Source organism: Haliotis rufescens, unplaced genomic scaffold (assembly GCF_023055435.1).
Source record: "Haliotis rufescens isolate VD_foot unplaced genomic scaffold, xgHalRufe1.0.p SCAF_10, whole genome shotgun sequence".
In the NCBI taxonomy this organism is placed as follows: Eukaryota; Metazoa; Mollusca; class Gastropoda; order Lepetellida; family Haliotidae; genus Haliotis; species Haliotis rufescens.
In genome coordinates, this window is record NW_025963780.1 from 8,534,792 (window position 1) to 8,561,074 (window position 26,283).

The 26,283-nt window shown below is 39.7% G+C and overlaps 1 protein-coding gene across 1 annotated transcript in view; it reads right to left on the minus strand.

The window, feature by feature from the left end:
* LOC124118633 (beta-galactosidase-like) overlaps nucleotides 1-26,283 on the minus strand; it is a 57,947-nt gene that overhangs the window by 16,124 nt on the left and 15,540 nt on the right. The window contains exons 6-15 of the mRNA XM_046480826.2: nucleotides 24,945-25,128; nucleotides 22,806-22,861; nucleotides 16,344-16,465; nucleotides 15,972-16,012; nucleotides 15,642-15,757; nucleotides 12,429-12,503; nucleotides 11,650-11,739; nucleotides 11,126-11,233; nucleotides 10,453-10,587; nucleotides 6,197-6,306 (exon numbers count right to left, since the gene is read on the minus strand). Of these exons, the coding sequence (XP_046336782.1) occupies nucleotides 6,197-6,306; nucleotides 10,453-10,587; nucleotides 11,126-11,233; nucleotides 11,650-11,739; nucleotides 12,429-12,503; nucleotides 15,642-15,757; nucleotides 15,972-16,012; nucleotides 16,344-16,465; nucleotides 22,806-22,861; nucleotides 24,945-25,128 (1,037 nt within the window). The remainder of the gene's footprint in view (nucleotides 1-6,196; nucleotides 6,307-10,452; nucleotides 10,588-11,125; nucleotides 11,234-11,649; nucleotides 11,740-12,428; nucleotides 12,504-15,641; nucleotides 15,758-15,971; nucleotides 16,013-16,343; nucleotides 16,466-22,805; nucleotides 22,862-24,944; nucleotides 25,129-26,283) is intronic.

Below are 26,283 nucleotides of genomic sequence, written 5' to 3' on the forward strand. Positions count from 1 at the left end.
AACTCGGTAATACAGATAATTTGGAAGAAGCCTCTAACGTGGCCTCGAACGGACTCAGAGAAATCTTAGATACCTATTACGATAATTCCACATTACAGGTACCATATTCGGAGTTCAGTATTAGGGAATTACGAGGTCTTGACAAGGCAATGCGAACAATGCGGGGAGAACTCATCAATAATATAGCCAAGATATCCGAAATCGACAAGCATATAGTTTACGAGAAAACAAAACTCGAACAGGCGGGCGATGAGTTCAGTAGACGTCGCGTAGCGGAAAGATTGCGTAACTTAGAAGACGAAAGATCGGCCCGCCTTGAAGCAGCTTCCAGTAATAGAAAGGCACTTCGTTCGCAAATCAGTCGTATTTCGAGAAACTATCGATCAAGTCCTCAACGATGACACTACACTGGCCGATAAAATTAAAACATTGTTCAGAGAACAGGGAATAACAATTGTCAGTATTTTAACCGCGTTGGGATTTATTATATCGACTTTGACTCTCTCGTTAACAGGTGGCAGTACAGGTGGAGGTACACCTCCTAACGATAAAAATGGTATAAAAGAGTGGATAAAAAAGCATTTAAAAGCATTAGGTTCAGCACTGGGAAAGCTCGCTGAGAAAGCCGCGTCTGCACTTCCCGGTATAATAGGGAATGTTGTTTCCTGGCTATTGAATTTATTAGCTAAGACCACCACTTGGCTTAGTCAAAACTTGTGGGGACTGATCGTAGCAATTGCAGGGCTGTTGTACGTATTCGCTAAGAACTATTTATCCACCAAATCATGAGTAAGCCAACCGAGACTCCACCCACTACAAGCGCTGTTTTTTCATCAATATGTTGTTGATTTTTAGCCTCAATATGCGGTGGTACTTGTGTTTGAGCATTAGTAGATGGTTGTGAAACATGTGGTGTTTGCGGCTTGACTATTCCCTTTTCGCCCGTGATCGTTTGCGTTATTAATTTGACGTTAATATCTGAATTTATACCTGGTTTTTGTTGATCGGTAGCAATAACAATTTTATTATTATAGCCTATCACTTGACCGATCTTAAGTTCCATATTACTCGGAGACATGTATAGTCCCGGCGCATAAACGTAGTCCACTTTGGATTGGGCGTACTGTAATGCATCTTGAAAACGCTTTATAGACGATGGTATGTCAACTGGTGAATTAATGGCGTCCTCCACGTTTGAGACAAATTGTTTTTGCGCATCGAACGCCGTCCCAGTACCGATAATGGATGTTCGTGTTTGCGATTGCGTTCCGAGAATTGCCCATACATAAGTTCTTATCGATTCATTAACTCTTTCAAATCCTGGGTTAGTAAAATTATTTTCCGTTTTATCATTAAGAAATTCATTCCAAGCATCTGTTGTATCGTTTGGATGCACAAACTTTGTTATAATATAAGGAATGCCACTCTCAAAGTTCATACAATCTGCTCTAAACTGTTTACTCGAGAGAGCAAAGCCTGAAGGGATCACACCCGCTTTAATTAAATAATCGCTTTTATCTTTAATAGTTCTTTGTCCATTGTACGGAACACCTAGACCATGGCTAGGTCCTTTAATGCGCCAATCTTTACTCGTAGAAACATTAAATTCATTACAAATACGTTCGAAGGCCCTCTTATTATAATGATTATTTACGTGATTCCATGCTGGATCCATCGGTAATGGAGCACTAATTTCTTTAAGTATACGTCTAATCTGATAGTACACGTGAAATAATATAACAGACTTATATAGTTTAAATCCTGGGGCATTAACAGATACGCCACATCCCGTTGTGGCACACCATACGGCAAAGTTTAACTGATTCTGCCAAAATTGCATCGGACGGTTAAACCAATCGTCAATCATTTTATCGTTAGTTGCCGTGAAACTGTATTTTTCAAAGATATCGTGGAATTTAACGGTAAACTCAGCACCGGAGGCAGTTACTATAATCGATTGATTAGTAATGTGAGTCGATTTCATATTTAAGTTATGATATAGTATCATTGTATATTTAATATGTATGTTACACTCCTGGGAATAACAAATGGTCAGTCTATTGAACTGCTTCATACAATTGATAACTCGGATGGTCAACTCGAAGTAGCCCTATGTGATGTAACGTATTACCCGCGGTGGACCAATATAAGTGCTGTGAGAGATAATAATGAGTTGTCTGTAACAGATAAACAAAATATTATTGAAAAAAACATTAATATACCTGATGGGTATTACAGTATATGCTCACTCAATGATAACATTTTTAAGCCTAATGGAATTAGTATCACACAAAATGAGTCGAATGGGATAGTGAAAATCGGCACTGGAGAAAAAGGTATATGGATTCATGAGAACTTAGCAATTACACTTGGATTTACACAGGTAGAAAGATCAAGAAACTTTATATTATCAATATACAGGACAACATCTGATGGAGATGCATTACCCGATTTAGTTCCCTATAAAGAGTTGTGCATCCATCTTGATCAGATCAGTACGACGGATAATATTCAACAAGAAAGTCCTTCAACTCTACTCAGACGTGTTCCAGTTAAAGATGAAAAATACAATAGTGGTAGAACGGAATCTTTCTCAACATTACAATATAAAAAATTGAAGCGTGGTATTATTTCAGACCTCAAAATTTCTGTATTAGATGTAAAACATCAACCTGTACATATAGGATACTTAAGTGTAACACTCCATATTAAAAATAATGGTTGATTCCATATTTAAGTTATGATATAGTATCATTGTATATTTGATATGTATGTTACACTCCTGGGAATAACAAATGGTCAGTCTATTCAACTGCTTCGTACTATCGATAACTCGGATGGACAACTCGAAGTAGCCCTATGCGATGTAACGTATTACCCGAGGTGGACCAATATAAATGCTGCAAAAAATAATAATAGGATAAATATATTATCCATACTTGGTACTAGCAAATCCATTACTATACCTGATGGGTATTACAGCGTAAGCTCACTCAATGATGAAATTTTAAATCCTAATGGAATTAGTCTCTCACAAAATGAGGCGACTGGGACAGTGAAATACAACCATGCAGATAATATAATTGTATTGGGCCAACCAGGTAGAGAGGAATTTAGTCGCTTAGATGGTGCACATCCTTATATTAAATTACCCGATTTAGTTCCCTATAAAGAGTTGTTCATCCATCTTGATCAAATAAGCACGACGGATAATATTCAACTAGAAAGTCCTTCAACTCTACTCAGATCTATTCCAGTGAAAAATGAAAAATATAATAGCGGTAGAACGGAATCTTTCTTGTCATTACAATATAAAAAATTGAAGCGTGGTATTATTTCAGACCTCAAAATTTCTATATTAGATGTAAAACACCAACCTGTACATATAGGATACTTAAGTGTAACACTCCATATTAAAAATAATGGTTGATGCATCAGGCCCTGGAACAGTAAGACAATGTAATACAATTGCGCTTTCCGATCTCGGAGACACAGAAGGATTTGGTAAACCCGGTACCGATGGTAAGTTATACGCTTTACACTTACACGATAATGTATACAATCGGAAAGAAGTTACATTCACGGGTAATTTAGGAGATTTAAGCGATGTTGATGTTAGTAGACTCCTTAAAAACACTTCGTACAATATTACTCGCAACGATGATAATAAATGGACTATGGTCGAAGCAAACATCGAGTGGCTACTGAATATCGTCATTACCCCACCTTATGTGATGATGGGTAAGGGACATAATTTAACTAAGATAATAAATAGTGGCATCGTACTCGCGGCTTATATCCCGTCAAAACGAAAAAGTGTGTTAGTTACCCCCCTGTCAGAAAACCCAGGTCATATGTTATATAGTCGTCCGGCCTTAAAAAATGTTACTTTAAATTTGGTTACTGAATTCGAAGATATTAAAGTTAACCTGAGTGCAATACCTAATCTTTCTACGCTTATTATTGAAGTCTTGTTCGGAGATGCACCGGAAGATGCCTTCGATATATTACCAGGTCTATCGATCAAATGGCTCAAGAAACACGAGCGTCAACGTTGCAGTATTATTCATATCGGAGCATCGCCCGTTGCAACCCTCGAGGGGGTCCAAATTATTAAAAGTGACAGTATTTCTCTTTCTAAGATATTCTTGCCGTATAATATACATTTGATAAGGTTGATGTATAGTCTCAAAACATTTAAGCAAGACCAATTAAAGACTATTATATGAACGTAATATACACTATGAGTTTATATCCAACGCTCGGTGAAGCATTTGAAAAGATGGATACTGTTGATGGATTTCGATTACATCAAATAAGTGACATAAAACATCGAATAGGGAAGGAGAGGGAGTTGAGACTTGGATTGTATAAAAAGTATCGCAGAGCTGTGAATGCTCTGGACGGAGTTGACACCGTGCTTTTAGTATCCGGCATGGGACTCGGTGTAGCGGGTATCGGTTTACTATCAACTATAATCGCCGCGCCTATCGTGCTCGGCATGGAAATAACCGCTGGAGTCTCGGGACTGGCAGGAATAGCGATAAAATTCATTTCTCGTAGGTTACAAAAGAAAGCATTAAAACACGATAGTATTCGGATACTCGCCGAAGCAAAGTTGAACAGCATTGAGGATCATATTTCGACAGCAATGGCTTATTGTAAGATATCCGAGGATGAGTTTCGTTTAGTGCTGTCGGAACTCACCAAATACAACGAAATGAAGCAGGAGATTCGATCAAAATCTCGTAAGACCAGTGGTATAAGCGAAGACTAGAAAAAAAAGTTCATAGAACAGGGGAGGCAACAAGCGCGTCAATTATTCCGTGCCAAAACCAAAGAACTGGTTGGAGATTAAAAATAGATTGTTTACTATCGTGTGATTACATTTAGACAAATGCTTACATAAATATATAATAATGGAGAAAGCTATTCAATGGAGAGAATTACCACAAGGTTTTTATTATATCAGTGATGTCAAACCAACCAAATATGGTTATCAATTGTTTCTTATCAATTTACAAGAAGAGTGTAGTTATATAGTCTGGTCTCCTAGTAAAATGAACGAAGAACTTAATAAAAATGTTGAATATCGCTTTATCGATAAAAATAATAAAGAATATTTTTATTACCATTTAGACTCATCTAAAGCAATGATTGGCCCCAGGTATTGGTGAGCTAGAGCCAATCTCATGACTATCATTGAATCGCATAATCATTTTGGCATAAAAAATTCCATCTGTAGTGATGGTATAGGTATATAAATCCTGCTCCAGTGGAAGTGAGCCAGAACCATCATTACCTATACTACTCCACAACTAGACAGGACATGTGTTCCAGGAGCTGACATCTCTGGAGCTGAACCTTGGCTGCAATGAATGTTTCCCCATGGGAAATGGGAAATGTTACCTGAGACCTGACTGATACAGAGTACATGGAATACAGGCCACAAAGTTGCGACCTTAATTTCAGTTTGTCTACTGTCTAAAATTCGGAGGTAGCCAAATGACTACCTTGAAAAATATCTTGTGGTGACTAATTTCTATTGCTACACTTCTGTAGACACAATAATATATGACAGCTGACCTTTGAAAAGACGTCTGCTAATAATTGTACTTGCAAATATTTCCTCCTAAAGTCGACAATGAACTGAAATACATAAATATTAATGCAATTAGTACTTTAATTTAGTTGACAATACTCATTGGAAAAGCAAGGCAGCATTAGAAATTGACACTAGTCCTGTAGTCCTTGCCTAACTGCTCAATAGTTAAGGTATCATAAGGACTAGTAGAAATTTGCCCTTTTTAAGGGTATTGCTATATGTTATCATTGTAGTTTCTAACGCTACAAGGATATGCCTATAAGATCTAGTAACATATATTGCATTATTGTTCGAGGCACAAGTATCAAAATCAAGTACAGTTTTCATTAATATATACAATTCCAAGACTAGTGCTTTATACATATTATAATAGTTATTTGATAAAGATAATTTCAAAGATTTTGGCTACCTACAATATTAGTTTGACTTGACTTGAATGTACCACTGGCTACCTGGAAAAATATACTTGAAGCCTTATGGCTACTTGGTAAAAAATTAAACTTTGAGGCCTGGAATACTAACAGCATATGCCATGGTTTCCATTGAGCTTTGCAGACAATGCATCCTCCATCCCCATGGTATGACACTCACCTGAACTGTCTGGTAAAGTTGGAAGGTGAACGGATATTCTCCAGGGTTATTGGGTAAATCTCCCAGTCCTCCAGAACATTTCCATTCAAGGTTATATTGGATGTCAGGCCCTGCAAGTGGTTCAAACATATTTAATCGACAATTCTGAAACAATCAACACAAAACAGGCTGAACCAGAATTTTGAAAATCCTTACAAAAACAAAAGATGGAGGGAATGAAAAAGGTCATAACATCAAACGTCATAGTTCCGATACATTAAGTGTCATAGTCCCAACACATTAAGTGTCATAGTCCCAACACATCAAGTGTCATAGTCCCAACACATTAAGTGTCATAGTCCCAATACATTAAGTATCATAGTCCCAACACATTAAGTGTCATAGTCCCAACACATTAAGTGTCATAGTCCCAATACATTAGGTGACATAGTCCCAATACATCAAGTGTCATAGTCCCAACACATTAAGTGTCATAGTCCCAATACATTAAGTATCATAGTCCCAACACATTAAGTGTCATAGTCCCAATACATTAGGTGACATAGTCCCAATACATCAAGTGTCATAGTGACAATACATCAAGTGTCACAGTCCCAATACATTAAGTATCATAGTCCCAACACATTAAGTGTCATAGTCCCAACACATTAAGTGTCATAGTCCCAACACATTAGGTGTCATAGTCCCAACACATTAAGTGTCATAGTCCCAACACATTAAGTGTCATAGTCCCAACACATCAAGTGTCATAGTCCCAACACATTAAGTGTCATAGTCCCAACACATTAAGTATCATAATCCCAACACATTAAGTGTCATAGTCCCAATACATTAAGTGTCATAGTCCCAACACATTAAGTGTCATAGTCCCAACACATTAAGTGTCATAGTCCCAACACATCAAGTGTCATAGTACCAATACATCAAGTGTCATAGTCCCAATACATTAAGTGTCATAGTCCCAACACATTAAGTGTCATAGTCCCAACACATTAAGTATCATAATCCCAACACATTAAGTGTCATAGTCCCAATACATTAAGTGTCATAGTCCCAATACATCAAGTGTCATAGTCCCAACACATTAAGTATCATAATCCCAACACATTAAGTGTCATAGTCCCAACACATTAAGTGTCATAGTCCCAACACATTAAGTGTCATAGTCCCAACACATTAAGTATCATAATCCCAACACATTAAGTGTCATAGTCCCAATACATTAAGTGTCATAGTCCCAATACATCAAGTGTCATAGTCCCAACACATTAAGTATCATAATCCCAACACATTAAGTGTCATAGTCCCAACACATTAAGTGTCATAGTCCCAACACATTAAGTGTCATAGTCCCAACACATTAAGTGTCATAGTCCCAACACATTAAGTGTCATAGTCCCAACACATTAAGTATCATAATCCCAACACATTAAGTGTCATAGTCCCAATACATTAAGTGTCATAGTCCCAATACATCAAGTGTCATAGTCCCAACACATTAAGTATCATAATCCCAACACATTAAGTGTCATAGTCCCAACACATTAAGTGTCATAGTCCCAACACATTAAGGGTCATAGTCCCAATACATTAAGTGTCATAGTCCCAACACATCAAGTGTCATAGTCCCAATACATTAAGTGTCATAGTGACAATACATCAAGTGTCACAGTCCCAATACATTAAGTATCATAGTCCCAACACATTAAGTGTCATAGTCCCAACACATTAAGTGTCATAGTCCCAACACATTAGGTGACATAGTCCCAATACATCAAGTGTCATAGTGACAATACATCAAGTGTCACAGTCCCAATACATTAAGTATCATAGTCCCAGCACATAAAGTGTCATAGTCCCAACACATTAAGTGTCATAGTCCCAACACATTAAGTATCATAGTCCCAACACATTAAGTGTCATAGTCCCAACACATTAAGTGTCATAGTCCCAACACATCAAGTGTCATAGTCCCAACACATTAAGTGTCATAGTCCCAACACATTAAGTGTCGTAGTCCCAACACATCAAGTGTCATAGTCCCAATACATTAAGTGTCATAGTCCCAACACATTAAGTGTCATAGTCCCAAAACATTAAGTGACATAGTCCCAACACATTAAGTGTCATAGTCCCAGCACATAAAGTGTCATAGTCCCAACACATTAAGTGTCATAGTCCCAATACATAAGTGTCATAGTCCCAGCACATCAAGTGTCATAGTCCCAACACATAAAGTGTCATAGTCCCAACACATTAAGTGTCATAGTCCCAACACATTAAGTGTCATAGTCCCAAAACATTAAGTGTCATAGTCCCAACACATAAAGTGTCATAGTCCCAATACATTAAGTGTCATAGTCCCAATACATCAAGTGTCATAGTCCCAACACATTAAGTGTCATAGTCCCAACACATTAAGTGTCATAGTCCCAACACATTAAGTGTCATAGTCCCAACACATTAAGTGTCATAGTCCCAACACATTAAGTATCATAGTCCCAACACATTAAGTGTCATAGTCCCAACACATTAGGTGACATAGTCCCAATACATCAAGTGTCATAGTGACAATACATCAAGTGTCACAGTCCCAATACATTAAGTGTCATAGTCCCAGCACATAAAGTGTCATAGTCCCAACACATTTAGTGTCATAGTCCCAACACATTAAGTGTCATAGTCCCAATACATTAAGTGTCATAGTCCCAACACATTAAGTGTCATAGTCCCAACACATTAAGTGTCATAGTCCCAACTCATTAAGTGTCATAGTCCCAACACATTAAGTGTCATAGTCCCAACACATTAGGTGACATAGTCCGGATACATCAAGTGGCATAGTGACAATACATCAAGTGTCACAGTCCCAACACATTAAGTGTCATAGTCCCAACACATTAAGTGTCATAGTCCCAATACATTAAGTATCATAGTCCCAATGCATTAAGTGTCATAGTCCCAACACATCAAGTGTCATAGTCCCAATACATTTAGTGTCATACTCCCAATACATCAAGTGGCATAGTCCCAACACATCAAGTGTCATAGTACCAATACTTTATGTGTCATAGTCCCAACACATCAAGTGTCATAGTCCCAATACATTTAGTGTCATAGTCCCAATACATTAAGTGTCATAGTCCCAACACATTAAGTGTCATAGTCCCAATACATCAAGCGGCATAGTCCCAACACATCAAGTGTCATAGTACCAATACATCAAGTGTCATAGTCCCAATACATTAAGTGTCATAGTCCCAACACATTAAGTGTCATAGTCCCAATACATTAAGTGTCATAGTCCCAACACATTAAGTATCATAGTCCCAATGCATTAAGTGTCATAGTCCCAACACATCAAGTGTCATAGTCCCAATACATTTAGTGTCATACTCCCAATACATCAAGTGGCATAGTCCCAACACATCAAGTGTCATAGTACCAATACTTTATGTGTCATAGTCCCAACACATCAAGTGTCATAGTCCCAATACATTTAGTGTCATAGTCCCAATACATTAAGTGTCATAGTCCCAACACATCAAGTGTCATAGTCCCAATACATCAAGCGGCATAGTCCCAACACATCAAGTGTCATAGTACCAATACATCAAGTGTCATAGTCCCAATACATTAAGTGTCATAGTCCCAACACATTAAGTGTCATAGTCCCAATACATTAAGTGTCATAGTCCCAATACATCAAGTGTCATAGTCCCAATACATTTAGTGTCATAGTCCCAATACATTAAGTGTCATAGTCCCAATACATCAAGTGTCATAGTCCCAATACATCAAGCGGCATAGTCCCAACACATCAAGTGTCATAGTACCAATACATCAAGTGTCATAGTCCCAATACATTAAGTGTCATAGTCCCAACACATTAAGTGTCATAGTCCCAATACATTAAGTGTCATAGTACCAATACATCAAGTGTCATAGTCCCAATACATTAAGTGTCATAGTCCCAACACATTAAGTGTCATAGTCCCAATACATTAAGTGTCATAGTCCCAATACATTAAGTGTCATAGTCCCAATACATTTAGTGTCATAGTCCCAACACATCAAGTGTCATTGTCCCAACACATTCCCTACAACACCAAGTGGCTATTTCCTAAAACACCAAGTGGCCATTCCCTAAAACACCAAGTGGCCATTCCCTAAAACACCAAGTGGCTTTTCCCTAAAACATCAGGTTGTGCATGAGCAATGGTCTACCTGTTTGGACGTCAGCTTGTCCCACCTACCTTCTGATTGTAGTTCATCAAAGTAGAGAATCCTATCCGGGCCTGATTTTCTACTAGAATGTCCAGGTACTGGCCAGCCTCCCCGGTGATGTTCACCTGCCACACCAGGTCCCGGTTAAGGATGCCCATTGGTACCTGGAGATTCAGCCATCAAAGAAATGGTTGTATGATGACCTTTCATTCTTGTCCTTAATCAATGTTTAAAAATCTTCAGTGCTCAATGAGTGAATGAATGGTTTGTATTTGGCAATGATATTAGTGACGACAGGTTACGAATTTCGTAACCTGTTGTCACTAATATCATTGCCACATCCAACTACAGCAAATAATTGAGTCAGGACCACATAAAAGAGTGGTCAACAATGTGAGCAATCATCCACAAAATGAGTGTATGGTAGCAAACACTCAACCAGGTCACAGCTAAGTCTCCCAAGGTGCTTTACTACATGGTGGTTCAGGGGCAGAAAGTTCCCAGTACCCCAGGCTGTGGGATCATGCAATGTGACCACCCAGTGCTTCATGAAGTATGTTGTTACAGCACGCATAAAGACACTAAATCAGCAAGGCCATACATTCACAGTTTAGTTGGGACTTATTCCTGTAAAAAGTATTGGTGTTCACAGGCCATACAGACAGCTACAACATGCAGTTTTAACATGACCTTCTCACCAACCTCGTTGACCATGACGTAGCCTCGATCTCGTGTTCCGTTAGTCACTAGTGCTGTTGGGAGCGTCCAGCTGCTCTTCAAGACATGGCGGTATAGGATGAAGCCATAATACTGGAAACAGAAACAGCAATAAACTTAGTGGACATAGATGATGGGGAAATCAGTATTTAGGAACATGTTACAAGTCTCTTACATTTACAGAGGGATGTATTAATTCAAAAACAGGAAAGATGTGTTAGTTTTGTGGAGTATTCTTAGAGACATTTTATAATTGTGTACCAACAATTTGAACATTTTGTTCATTTTTTTATGTGATTTGCTAAGGAATAACATTTTGGAACAAAACTTGGAACTAAAATTTCCAAATTTTCTCGAACACATTATATTTATGTACTAATTGTCTCAGTGGAATAATTCCTACACAATCTAAATCAAATAAATATAAACTATTGTTTAACAGATACCTGGACTTGAGGTTCAATACAATTATTATGCAGAACATGAACACCAACCAAATGTTTACTCACAAACTTAATCTGTTCCATGGTGAGAGGGAAACGAGATTTGACTGGTCCACCAGGACTTGTGGTTTCAAGAGAACCTTGAATAGTGGTCATCTGGAGAAAAACACACAAAACTGTCACTGGCCGTCAAGTAAGTGAAGGGCTAGTTTCACAAGAAAACCTGGAATTGTTCAGTTAAATGGAAGAGCACACAATGAAATAAATAATTAACCCCACAAAATTACAGCTATGTCTTGGTAATGTGGGCCTGGGCAGCGAGAAGCGACACCAGTGGTTGATGGTGTGGTTTATACCACAAAGATGTGAGCACACTGTACATTCCAGTAGACAAGATGACTACAGCCATTGTGACCATCCGGTTATGTGAATGAATATTGCACCATACTGCAGCAATATCATCATGTTCATGGGACCTTGATAATATTCCATCCTGTGATCCGACCAAGGAGCAGCGTTCCCTGTTGCTGACATACTGGGCCACACAGTCACATTAGAACCACATTAGTTAGCTCTTAGCACAAGACACATAAGACACCAGAAACTTATTCTACTCCTGAATCTCCACAGGGTGTCCACTCCAGTACCCAGGCCATACAACTGGACTATTATCATAATAATGATAAACATTGGGCAACTTCTCTGCCCAAGAATGCTTACTGGAGGATTCCAGAAAAAACAACTCCTTGATGATATCATAAAGCTTTAATATATCCCCAAACATGATGATTATGATATTAAACACACGTCAACACAATATTTGTTTTTTGTCAAACTCAACTTACAAAGTCCATCTGCACAGTACCATAAGGACACTTGGGAGTATTTGGGGGGATCGGCTCAGCTGGTAGAGGGTTGTACTGGAACAAAAGCATGTGTCATATACAGAGGCATCCTCAATATTTACAAACATTACAAACATAAGCATTTTTATGAATAGTTCATATTATGACCTTGACCCTAATTCCAACAAATCAAATGTCAGAACAATGTCGATTAAACTATTTTGCATCCTCAAAAAAACTCAGCTAAATCCCGACAGATGTCTTTTTCCCCACTAAGTGTGTACAGCATGTGTCACACAGATGTCTTCTTCCCCGCTAAGTGTGTACAGCATGTGTCACACAGATGTCTTCTCCCCCACTAAGTGTGTACAGCATGTGTCACACAGATGTCTTCTTCCCCACTAAGTGTGTACAGCATGTGTCACACAGATGTCTTCTTCCCCACTAAGTGTGTACAGTATGTGTCACACAGATGTCTTCTTCCCCACTAAGTGTGTACAGTATGTGTCACACAGATGTCTTCTTCTCCACTAAGTATGTACAGCATGTGTTACACAGATGTCTTCTTCCCCACTAAGTGTATACAGCATGTGTCACACAGATGTCTTCTTCCCCACTAAGTGTGTACAGTATGTGACACACAGATATCTTCTTCCCCACTAAGTGTGCACAGCATGTGTTACACAGATGTCTTCTTCCCCACTAAGTGTGTACAGTATGTGTCACACAGATGTCTTCTTCCCCAATAGCTGTGTACAGTATGTGTCACACAGATGTCTTCTTCCCCACTAAGTGCATACAGCATGTGTCACACAGATGTCTTCTTCCCCACTAAGTGTGTACAGTATGTGTCACACAGATGTCTTCTTCCCCACTAAGTGTGTACAGTATGTGTCACACAGACGTCTTCTTCCCCACTAAGTGTGTACAGTATGTGTCACACAGATGTCTTCTTCCCCACTAAGTGTGTACAGTATGTGTCACACAGATGTCTTCTTCTCCACTAAGTATGTACAGCATGTGTTACACAGATGTCTTCTTCCCCACTAAGTGTGTACAGCATGTGTCACACAGATGTCTTCTTCCCCACTAAGTGTGTACAGTATGTGACACACAGATGTCTTCTTCCCCACTAAGTGTGTACAGCATGTGTTACACAGATGTCTTCTTCCCCACTAAGTGTGTACAGCATGTGTTACACAGATGTCTTCTTCCCCACTAAGTGTGTACAGCATGTGTCACACAGATATCTTCTTCCCCACTAAGTGTGTACAACATGTGTCACACAGATATCTTCTTCCCCATTAAGTATGTACAGTATGTGTTACACAGATATCTTCTTCCCCACTATGTGTGTACAGCATGTGTCACACAGATATCTTCTTCCCCACTTAGTGTGTACAGCATGTGTCACACAGATGTCTTCTTCCCCACTAAGTGTGTACAGCATGTGTCACACAGATGTCTTCTTCCCCACTAAGTGTGTACAGTATGTGTCACACAGATGTCTTCTTCCCCACTAAGTGTGTACAGTATGTGTCACACAGATGTCTTCTTCCCCACTAAGTGTGTACAGTATGTGTCACACAGATATCTTCTTCTCCACTAAGTGTGTACAGTATGTGTCACACAGATGTCTTCTTCCCATCTAAGTGTGTACAGCATGTGTCACACAGATATCTTCTTCCCCACTAAGTGTGTACAACATGTGTCACACAGATATCTTCTTCCCCATTAAGTATGTACAGTATGTGTCACACAGATGTCTTCTTCCCCAATAGCTGTGTACAGTATGTGTCACACAGATGTCTTCTCCCCCACTAAGTGTGTACAGTATGTGTCACACAGATGTCTTCTTCCCCACTAAGTGTGTACAGTATGTGTCACACAGATGTCTTCTTCCCATCTAAGTGTGTACAGCATGTGTCACACAGATATCTTCTTCTCCACTAAGTGTGTACAGTATGTGTCACACAGATGTCTTCTTCCCATCTAAGTGTGTACAGTATGTGTCACACAGATGTCTTCTTCCCCACTAAGTGTGTACAGCATGTGTCACACAGATATCTTCTTCTCCACTAAGTGTGTACAGTATGTGTCACACAGATGTCTTCTTCCCATCTAAGTGTGTACAGTATGTGTCACACAGATGTCTTCTTCCCCACTAAGTGTGTACAGCATGTGTTACACAGATGTCTTCTTCCCCACTAAGTGTGTATAGCATGTGTCACACAGATGTCTTCTTCCCCACTAAGTGTGTACAGTATGTGTCACACATGTCTTCTTCCCCACTTAGTGTGTACAGCATGTGTCACACAGATATCTTCTTCCCCACTAAGTATGTACAGTATGTGCTACACAGATGTCTTCTTCCCATCTAAGTGTGTACAGTATGTGTCACACAGATATCTTCTTCTCCACTAAGTGTGTACAGTATGTGTCACACAGATGTCTTCTTCCCATCTAAGTGTGTACAGTATGTGTCACACAGATGTCTTCTTCCCCACTAAGTGTGTACAGTATGTGTCACACATATGTCTTCTTCTCCACTAAGTATGTACAGCATGTGTCACACAGATGTCTTCTTCCCCACTAAGTGTGTACAGTATGTGTCACACAGATGTCTTCTTCCCCAATAGCTGTGTACAGTATGTGTCACACAGATGTCTTCTTCCCCACTAAGTGTGTACAGCATGTGTCACACAGATGTCTTCTTCCCCACTAAGTGTGTACAGCATGTGTCACACAGATGTCTTCTTCCCCACTTAGTGTGTACAGCATGTGTCACACAGATATCTTCTTCCCCACTTAGTGTGTACAGCATGTGTCACACAGATGTCTTCTTCCCCACTAAGTGTGTACATCATGTGTCACACAGATGTCTTCTTCCCCACTAAGTGTGTACAGTATGTGTCACACAGATGTCTTCTTCCCCACTAAGTGTGTACAGTATGTGTCACATAGATGTCTTCTTTCCCACTAAGTGTGTACAGTATGTGTCACACATATGTCTTCTTCCCCACTAAGTGTGTACAGCATGTGTCACACAGATGTATAGTATCACTTTGTACATCTATCCATAATATTTCAATATTATGTGTTACAATTGACCTTTCTGATTGCAGTGTATTTTAGTTGTACTTTCAGCAAATATAATGGATTTACAAAATATATATATTAAGCATATATTCTGATCTACAGGAGAATATTTACCTTTGAAATGATCTGTCTTATGGCAATATATTTATCTGTGATGTCACCGGTCTCATTAAGCGGGGAGTCATAGTCATAGCTGGTTGGGACAGGTTGGTACGGAGGGGCATTTGCACCTGCAATCAAAACAGATCAGTTTTATCAAAGCCATGTCATACCCATGTTTTAGTTCTAGACACAATCAGCAACCAAAGTTGTTAAACTTTGTATCGTATGAAGTCTAGTCAATAAGATTTAAAAAGAATTTACATATTTTGTTATCTGTTTAAATGATTAAAAACACCTGTTTCTATGACATATATCACATAATGAACTGGGAATATACTTCACCATTCCAGTAAGCGAAGTTGGTGCCTCCTTCAAACATGTACCTAAAGAAACAATAATACTGTTGGCATAATTAGGTCCAATACTCTCATTTCAAGGCTGTATTTACTTACTGTATAGGAACTGATTAATGTGGCTTACAGACTACAGGTTTACTGTAATTTTATAGTATTTTACCATATACTAAAACATTGGAGGATATTTTCAGCACTAAAAAACATAATAGTTGACAGTAACTGGAAACTATTCACTAAAAGCTACATTAACTATAGAAGTAGTTAATGACAATCAGGTTCCCTGCCAATCTGAAGCACTTGTAGACAAGCTAAATACAGCAACCAATATGGCACCAGCAAGAACCTATTGCAAGCTTACATGTTGATATTGGCACCATAGTCCAAGAGCAGGTCAAGACTCTTGGCCACTGTTCTCATGTCTGTTGTGGAGTGAGGGGACCCCCAGTGATCCAGCCAGCCAGTGTAGAACTCTGAGTTCACCTGAGCAGGAATCCCCATGAAGATCAGACATGTTACTATGACAAGCTAATGCTGTCCTATGACACCTTAATATGAAGTTTTAGGCATAATTGATCTTGCAAAAATCAAGTGGACTGAAGCATTGGACCACTGATCATAATGATTTTCAGAGTTTGTTTTATCAATAATGAAGGTCATAACAAAGAAACCTTCACTTTCATAACATGTCGTAGTGTCACATGTTTTCGCTCGACGTATCGCTCTGCTCTGCCATTTTGAATCATGTTTTTGTTCTGATATTTTAGGAGATGTGACGTCACTGGCAGCACTGTCAAGATACCGCTCCAGTGACAAAATGCTCAGAATCAAGCTACAAAACGAAAGTCATTGATCAAATTTGAGAAATATATCAGTTTGAAACAGAGATCACCACTATGAAAAAACTCATATTATGTAAGTTTTAGTGCTGTCAAAAACCTAAGTGATAGATTGTCTGCCTGGTGTTGATATCGGCTTTCAGAAAATCACATGACCATCACATGATACTCTGGCTAAAAATAAGATGTATGGAAAGGCAGTGGGCCCATCTCTTATAACATGCATACTTTAAGTGGAAATTTTCATTATGTTTTACGTTAATGTCATGAGAGTCTTTATTATGATTTTAGGGCTCCATTAGCTCAGGGAAGGGCAATTAATGGCAATATCCACTAGAGCAAGGGAAAAGCTTATGAGCCCGTCGTTAGCGGGGAAGGGCTCAAAAGTGCAGCAAGACAGTTTTCAGTGCCCTATTCGTCTCTTCACGATCGACTTTATGGAATAATTGAATGTGTGAGATGGGAATCGATTGCATTATTATCCCAAGAGGAGGAATATATCCTCGAGTCTGATGTAGGGATGATGTCTGCTTTTGGGTATGGCTATTCTTGTGCAGAAGTTACAGCTTTAGCTACCGATCTTGCCGTCTGCTTGGGGAAGAAACCAAAAGATGACAAGCCTCTTTTACATCAGTGGTTTTACAGTTTTCTTAACAGATGTGCAGAACTTAGAGGGCAGAAGCCCCGTTCTTTGGAGATCATGAGAGCAAAAGCCACATCGGAGAAGATGGTCGTGCCTATTTTGACGAATTGGAGAAGATCCTGGATAAGAACCACTTGGTGTACTAGCTTTTTTAGATATGCTGAACACATCCTGACAACAGATCCTAAACCCACAAAGAAAAGAAAGGTCCTGAGTTCGGTTGTCGGAGGAAAACCTTTAACAGAGGACACAATGCACACACCCTGCATGTTCACATTGGACTCATCTGATCTATTGCATGCCTGTTACGTGTGTGAGACGACATGCAGAGTTTTGGTGTCCCTGTCATGTCGAGCCAGAGGAGTGATGTGCATTTTAATTGTGTAAATATTTTGTGACTTTGTATAATGTATCCAAATATTCAAGTTTGGACACTCTTTTCACCCTGAGTTAACTTTACTGATGTCGTTTTGTGATGGGGATTCCCCAACTGTGCATGTGACAAGCTTGTGTGAGGCTCAGTGGACGTAAATAGCAAGCCAATGAGGAGAGCGAAAACATATGACGTCATTCCAAAGTGTCATGGCTGCACTCGGAACTTTGGAAGCAATCGTTACAGACTTTTGCTTCATAGACTTTCACATTAAACATTTGAATAAAATTATTAAAATCTAAATATTTTTTACATTTTACATATTTTTATTTGTATATTTATCCTGCATTACTCCTTAATGCATTTACTGCCGTTTTCTGACAGAAAGACGAACTGTATGAGATCCAGCTGCTACAGAAAAATTGTTCCAACCAATAGAAGGCAGCACCCCTCCTCACAGTTGGCACATGACCCGAAAGTCATGATGTCACATCAAAACACAAAACTGCTTTAAATAAAACATCTGAAACTTTGTTGGGAGGCATCATAGCGAAGTGAGGGCACTAAGACGTCGTAATGCGGGATAAGTATACAAATGTAAAAATGTTTAGATTTTACTAACATTTTTAACTTATCCTGCATTACTCCTTAATGCATCTTTATCAGACGGCACTGTCAATGGGCATACCTTCAGATGTGATGTGATTACCGGAACTTCTACGACAATTCCTGTTGGCAGGAAACAATAGTCGATGCATAAAGGAAAACCTGAATAGGTGAAAGAAATAGAATTAGGCAGGTAGCCAAAAACTAGAACTGACCTGAGAGCGAATGCTTCGTCACAAAGGTAGTGGCTGGCGAAGACGGTGTCTGATCGTCAAAAACAGCCTTCTATGATATATTTGATGGTTTATGGAGAATGGTATATGGAGAATGTGGTAGATTTCCTCTATTTATATATTCACAGCTGAAAGTCATAAAGTACTGGCTGAAACTCCTTAAAATGAATTCATCGAAATACCCTAAGAAAAGTTACAGTATGATGATGATGTTATACTATACGAATGGAAAGACTAATTGGGTAACTTATGTGAAAAAAATTGTTATTCAATGAGTGGTTTTGGAAATGTTTGGTATGATCAACTTGTACAATATGAAAGTGTATTTACCAATTCTTTTCTACAGAGGTTAAAAAATATTTATCTGCAATAGTGGTCATTTTCGTTGACATTATCGAATAATATTTTATATCAAAAGAATGTTGAAAACTCATATATACACTGAACAGTATCTGTTTTTATATAAATATAAAGAAATATCCCGCAAATCACTGGCAAGATTTCGATGTTCATCCCATTTACTTATCGAGAGTGGGAGATACACAAAAACTCCAAGGTCAGAACGATTATGTAAAATGTGTAATAGGCAAGATATAGAGGATGAATATCACTTTTTACTTGTATGTCGATTGTACTCCACTGTGAGAAAAAATATATTCCTGTATACTACTTTAATGATCCAAATAGTGTGAAATTCCGACAATTGTTAAACAGTCTAGATAAATTGATAATGCAAAACTTAGCCATGTACATATTCCACGCACTGTTATATAAAAACCAAATCTGTAAATAATAGTTAAAGTTGTGTGTAACATCTCTGTCACATGTACTATAGGCCTGGGGCCTCTTAAGTACTTGAATAAAGATTGATTGATTGATATATTTGATGGAGCAGTTGCTATGAAGAGCCACTGTGTGCCAGAACATGCCCTCAACCTGGTAAGTGCTGAACGAGAAATTGCAGGTCCAGGCTGACCACTAAGACGAAGAAGCGGAATGTCTGGTTTGGCAGGAATGGAGAGTACCCTGGTTCCTGAAACAATATGACATGGTGATCAACTGGACATGACCTAGAATGCACACCAGGAAGTGACAGCCAGGAAAAGCGCTTTCAGCTCGAGGTTGTTGCTGTGCCAATGGAGTTGATCTCTGGACCACAGCCCTGAGACTATTTAAGATCGGACACAAGAGTAGATGAGGTCGTCTACAAGACTGCAAAGTTGAAAAGTCAACAACAGGGGTCTCCGATCGTGTCAGGATGATGTGTTCACCTGTGAACCAATACCAAACCCCATGTTTACGAAATAAACCCGCATCTCAACCGACCACTGACGTAATGTCTTTACCGGTTAGTCGGAAGTCGAAGCTATAGCTATAAGATAAGGTAGACATCTGGAAAATTGGGGTTCTTGAAGATCACACCGAACAACGTAAGGTGACCAGTTCCATCCCCTTGGTGTTATATAAGCACTCCCATTCTCATATTGAGGTGACGACGAAGGGGGGTGCCTCGTTACTCTGCATGTAGACAGAGGAGAGCAACGGAACGGTCGTGGGAAGAGTAATAAAATTGACCCTGTATCTGAATAGATATAAGTCTTTGGTCAGAAAGATTGTACTGCATGAAGTAATGTGTTTCATTCCAACCCTGAGCATCAGGTAAGTGCTCCTGTTCTAATATTGAGGTGACGATGAAGGAAGGCAACACAATCCTCGGTATGTAGTCAACAGGGGTTGATGGAATGGCCGCGGGAAGAATTAGAAAAATCACCCTGCGAAGTAGCCGAGAAAACCGCAATGTAGCCGGCGATGAGGTGCAACCTACATACACAGACAGTCCTCAATGAACTGTGAGGTAGACAAACAAGTGGTGTACCCGAGTTCTAATAAAAAAAAGCGGAAGCACCGGGAAGACTGTGGAAAAACTAGGAGCACTGTGGAAGAGCCTCGTTGAGGAACACTGCTAGGGAAGAGTAGAGGAGCGTTGGTGCCTGCGCTGTTGACGAAGAAGAGTGCAAAAATGAACACATGATATTAGAGACACCTTGTCCTGACCAGTCAACAATTATTCCGAGAAATGGGTTCCTGGTAGCCTATGACGAAGAGGTCAAACAGGCTAAATGAGCGTAAACAGTGAAGATCTGCAAGTTCTGATACAGATGATGTCCACCAGAAGCCACGTGAACCCAGTTCAACGAGAGAACCATCACCCTCTCTGTGTGCTCATTTACCGATGAGACTGGAAAAGGCAGGAATCTTAACCACGCTCTTATCATGAGGCCAGGCTTACATAGAGCGACGAATTTCCAATTCAATGGAAACCGAGCATGTATCGGCAAAGCGGATCGTAGGAGGCTTCTAAGATGTGAGATCCTTCAGCCACATCAAAGGAGTGAACCTGCAGGTCATCTCTCCTAAAGCACGGTGCTTTAAACGACAAAGTTAAGGTGCCAAAGTGAGAATGGTCAATATAGGGTCTGGAAGGAAGGGCATCAATAGGGGCCAAACAGTGTGTTTTATCCATGTCGGGGCCCGGAGACAGAGCAACAGAAGCCAAAAGATCAGCCAAACAGTCGGCAAGTTGAATGTCTACTGGTTTGAAAAGATCCCTCCAAGGAATCTGAACTATAGTCCCTTTCTGCTCCGTCGTGACGATCTAGACCGATGAGAGTCTGTAATAGAAGGAGGTGCCAGTTGCACCGGTGACGCAACTGCTGATGGCCCTGTTGGTGCCGTTGGTGCTGTGGAAGCCAAGGGCACCATTGCCGCTGATGCCAAATTAGAGTACAGGATAGCAGGAGCCGGAGGGCCGAAGGAGCCATGGAAACCAAGGGTGCCGGTGGCGTAGGGAGCGCTGAGAGCACTGGTGCTGTCGACATAGATGGCAGAGGAGACGGGAAATCCGGTCCCATAATGGGCATCACTGGAGGAGAGGACGATGTTGATAAAGGTGACAGCAAGGGCGGTGTAGAAGACCGCAAATGGGCGTTGGTTGTGATGAGAGAGGGAGTCTCCAAGTTGTAAGCCATGTCAGGGTGTCGATGAGCACGTTGAGTGAGACGTTTCCTGGATACTCATTAGTAAGAGTTGAAGGAGCACAGCGACAAAGGACTGCAATATCAGCACTATGCTATGAAAGTACAGGGTGTCGTACAATCAAGGCAGAAGGGGCGGGTCCCAGACCAGATTTGTTCCTGTGGCTGTGAGGCATAAAGTCTGGAATTTAAGCAAACATATAATGATGTGGCAAACACACAACAGGAATAATAATGTAATGCAAAAACTTTTCATTATATAAAAGTTTTTGAGAGCAAACCATTTTACAAAAAGGTAGTGCAAGCGTAAAACACGCCAACACAAAATAAATAAATTTAGTGCATTACCCAAGCTAAATAAAGAATTCAAAATGCAAAACACTAAGGTATGTGGCCATGTGGTGAATGGCCAAAAAGGAGGGAAAGAGACAAAATGGCGGGAACAACAATACGCCTGTAAATTACTGTGTCTAGAGCCACAAACCAGCGATAAACATTACAAATTACAAATGGAAAGATCCCAAAGGTAACAGATCATAAACAGGTAACAATATAGCAGCATACAATGAATGCAGAAACACGCAAAGTATAGAAACAATAAGCTTTAATTTCCACAAGGGATACAAAGTACGTCCGTCTGTGGAGGTGACAAAGCAGTGATGTGTTTTGATGTGATGCCATGACTTCCGGGTTACGTGACAGCTGTGCGAGGGTGCTGCCTCTTCTGCTTGGAACAACTTTTCTTCAGCAGCTGGATCTCACACAGTTCCGTCTTTCTGTCAGAAAACAGCAGTAGATGCATTAAGGAGTAATGCAGGATAAGTTAAAAAGTAAACATTCGACCATATCAACAGGCACATACCATATTCTTACTGTTCTAATATTCATTTGTATTTTATGAGCACAGTTTTCACATGTGAGTGAAAACTGATGACACCAGGATACTTTAAACAGTGTTTCATATCCACTGTAGGTAAATACAAACAAAACGTTGAGTAACACACAACCTCATACCTCCAACACTTACTGGCCCTTGCCATTTATTCAAGTGTTGAAAAATAAAAGCAAGAAGGAAAAGACTTCATAATAATTACCGCTGGTCCATTTGGCTCATAGTGCCTCTGTACAGCAAAGTTCTTGGCAGGAGTATCTGGAGGATTATGTTCAAAGCTGTCAATATTTTGCAACTCAGCAGAATCAACTATTCCCAGTTTATTACACTTTCAAGTAACTTTCAAGAGTAGTTCTGAAACAGATCTAATAAATATATACAGATAAAAAATATATTATTATAAATTTATATAATACCAAAAATTTATTTCCAAAGTACAAAGTTCAGTCAGCCATGCTTATCATGTTGTCATTCACAACATGGTGACAGAAGTACTGTTAGATGAAATCTGCCACAAATACACATGGAAACCCTGACTGACCAATGAACTTCCAACAAAACAGGCATTCTTTGTGTATCAGTTATGAGGCTTCATTGGTCTGGTGTTAATTTCTCAGACAAACATTCACGGTAAGAAAATGGCATATCAGAAAAGATAGCAGCTGATCATAACCTGCAGTTTGAGCAACCAGCCCTGAATTGGGATGCTTTGGACATGTTTCAAGTGTTTCATTGCTTCAAAGAACATGTCTAGTTTATCTTTAAAGGACACCAGTCTAAAGCATGGCAAAAGTCAACAACATGCATGTGAAGTGGTGTTCTGGCCAGGCATGGATGGTGAAATAGAGAATGCCATCAGAGACTGTCACAAATACACACAGTTCCAGAACAAGCGTCAGCAACCAGGAGGTTCGGGGTGTATGGCCTGTTCTACTTTCAGAACAAACAGCAGCTTGTGCTGGTGGATAACTAGTCATAGTTCACTGATGCAGTTTAGTTAAAAACACTCCACTTCAGCTACAGTAAGTGCCATGAAGTCTCCTGTTGCCATGGAATACAGATAGGGGCCACAGTTGGACTCCAGAGAGTTTCAAGCCTTCTGCCAGTTGTATGACATTCAACATGTGACATCAAGTCCCCACTTCCAGAGGTCTAACTTTAAGGAAATACTGGCATTTTACATTTTTCAAAATCATGCACTCTTTCATCTTTTTGGCAAAGTTTACATAAGTCACAAGTCAAAATGAAGGTTTAGGAAATTTGCAGTTGTTTCCCAAATGAAGAAGCAAAACTATCAGTGATCAACTTCCTTTATACAGTGCATATATTATCCATGCCTTGTGACCACAGCAACATCTAACAAAATGGTGGACAATTACGAAGTTGTCAAAAATGCATGTGGCAGAGCTACAGATAAGCTTTGTATTTGCGTAAAATACCTCCCAAAATATTCAAAACCCAATTACTTTCAATTAACTTGCGTACAGAAATGCATGCATGAAATGAAAATCTTAAATGTATAGAAACAGCATGCAAAAATATCCAATGATGCTTTTTTCTGCATGTGTACAACAGAGCTAAATTCCGAAACACAATTACGAGCTTATTTACTTTCCAAGTCAAGCTTTTAGTTAGAACCCTTATATACATCTAAAACATTATTTTATTTTTTTTGAAATCTCAAAATGTTAGCTCATTTTGGGAAAAAAAAACAATGGAGTGATGAATAGATCAGTGAAAAATATTGGTTACCCAATGAGAAATGTAATAACCCAATTAAAATAGAAACCTCTGAGTAAAAACTCAATTGCTAAAAAAGTTATCTGAAGCTCTGGTGGAAAAAGTTTTTTTCATTCAGATTCATACCAAATTACAGATGAAAAAATGCATGCAATATTTTGTGGTATGTATCGCAAGTCGTGAATCATTACTGCAATAAACTGCAATATGAAAGTCAGGCCAATACCTAGCAACAGTTTTAAGGCATTTAAAGTTTTTACAAGAGATATCAGAGTGTTATTAACCAGTCTGTATTGCTGATTTGATAACCAGTTGGTATTTGCTGCTAATGTTACACCTAAGTAGTCTTGCTCCCTCCATCTTCCTTAGATTAATGCTGAAGGAGGGGGATGTGATGTATTCCACTTCATGTTCAGTCAGCCATGTTTGTCATTCGCTACAAAAACCACAATGAACTTATCATGGCACAGTCAACAGACTCTGCACTGTTAATGGTGGCACCAAACCAACTACAATGTGAAAACACTTACCGGTACATTCTTGATTTAATAATATTTTCAATTAAAAATAGTTTTCACATATTTTCGAATAAAGTTCTTACATGTTACACCAAAGTCAATAGTCGCGTAGGCACCAGCGATGGCACCACACTTGATGTAGCTGTCGCCATCCCCGTCGGTGGTATAGATCACAACTGTGTTGCCGAGTACGGAGCGGACTTTGTTGTACAGAAAGCGGACGTAGTCATAGTCACAGGCAAAGTAACTGCCATACTCATTCTCAATCTGAAACAATAGAACATATCTGTAGAGTTACCCCGGTACATCACTTGTACAGGATCAGAGCAGTGTTGGAAATAAACAAGTTCCAGGCTTGTATCAGGCCCTCGTTTAAAAACCTGCAGCTTACTGTGGCCAATATATCAACATGTAAATTTACTGCAGGCCATAAGGACCCAAATAAATTTGAAACCATGGGCCCGACACAAGATCTACCAGCCATGTGCCCACAGGCAAGTGCTTATTTCAAACACTGTATCAGAGTGATGTTAACTCTCAGACTTGATGAAGAGAGATGAAGCATCAAGACACTTGTCAATGTGGTGTGGAAGCCAGATAACTGCTTCTAGTACAAGCACTTGTCCACTGGCTTCAAGCCTACAACTTACATGTTGACAAAGTTTAATAGAAAAACAGAATTGACATTTCACTTCAACCAATAAAATTTAGGAATGCAAATTCGCACTAGCCCAAGTCAGCTTGCCTGTTGTTACTGGTGTCTGGAGTAGTGTGTGGAGTTACAGCCTCTGTAGGCCTGTCCCTATAGGCTTTCACTATAAGGGCCGGTACTGAGTCAGCTTGTTAGTTGTTACTGGTGTCTGGAGTAGTGTGTGGAGTTACAGCCTCTGTAGGCCTGTCCCTATAGGCTTTCACTATAAGGGCCGGTACTGAGTCAGCTTGTTAGTTGTTACTGGTGTCTGGAGTAGTGTGTGGAGTTACAGCCTCTGTAGGCCTGTCCCTATAGGCTTTCACTATAAGGGCCGGTACTGAGTCAGCTTGTTAGTTGTTACTGGTGTCTGGAGTAGTGTGTGGAGTTACAGCCTCTGTAGGCCTGTCCCTATAGGCTTTCACCAGCTTAATGTGGGAAGAAAGCCTGTAGGGGACGTGATGAGAGGTGACGACTGCAGATAGTTCAGCCACAATTGGGAGCGCAAAAGTTTTTAGCATCGCTGCGCCGTGGGGTGAGAGTGGTTTAGGACCCAAGAAGTCTCGGAATCTATGCTAACATTCTCTCATTTCTCGTATTATCCATCAACAATTCAGTACTCTCCCCAATGGTGGAAGCAATCCATATGTGTAAAAAATACGGCAGATGCACTGAAGCGTTTGGGCAGGATAAGCTGAGGCTTTTGTTGGTGAATTAACAAAGCCGAGATACAG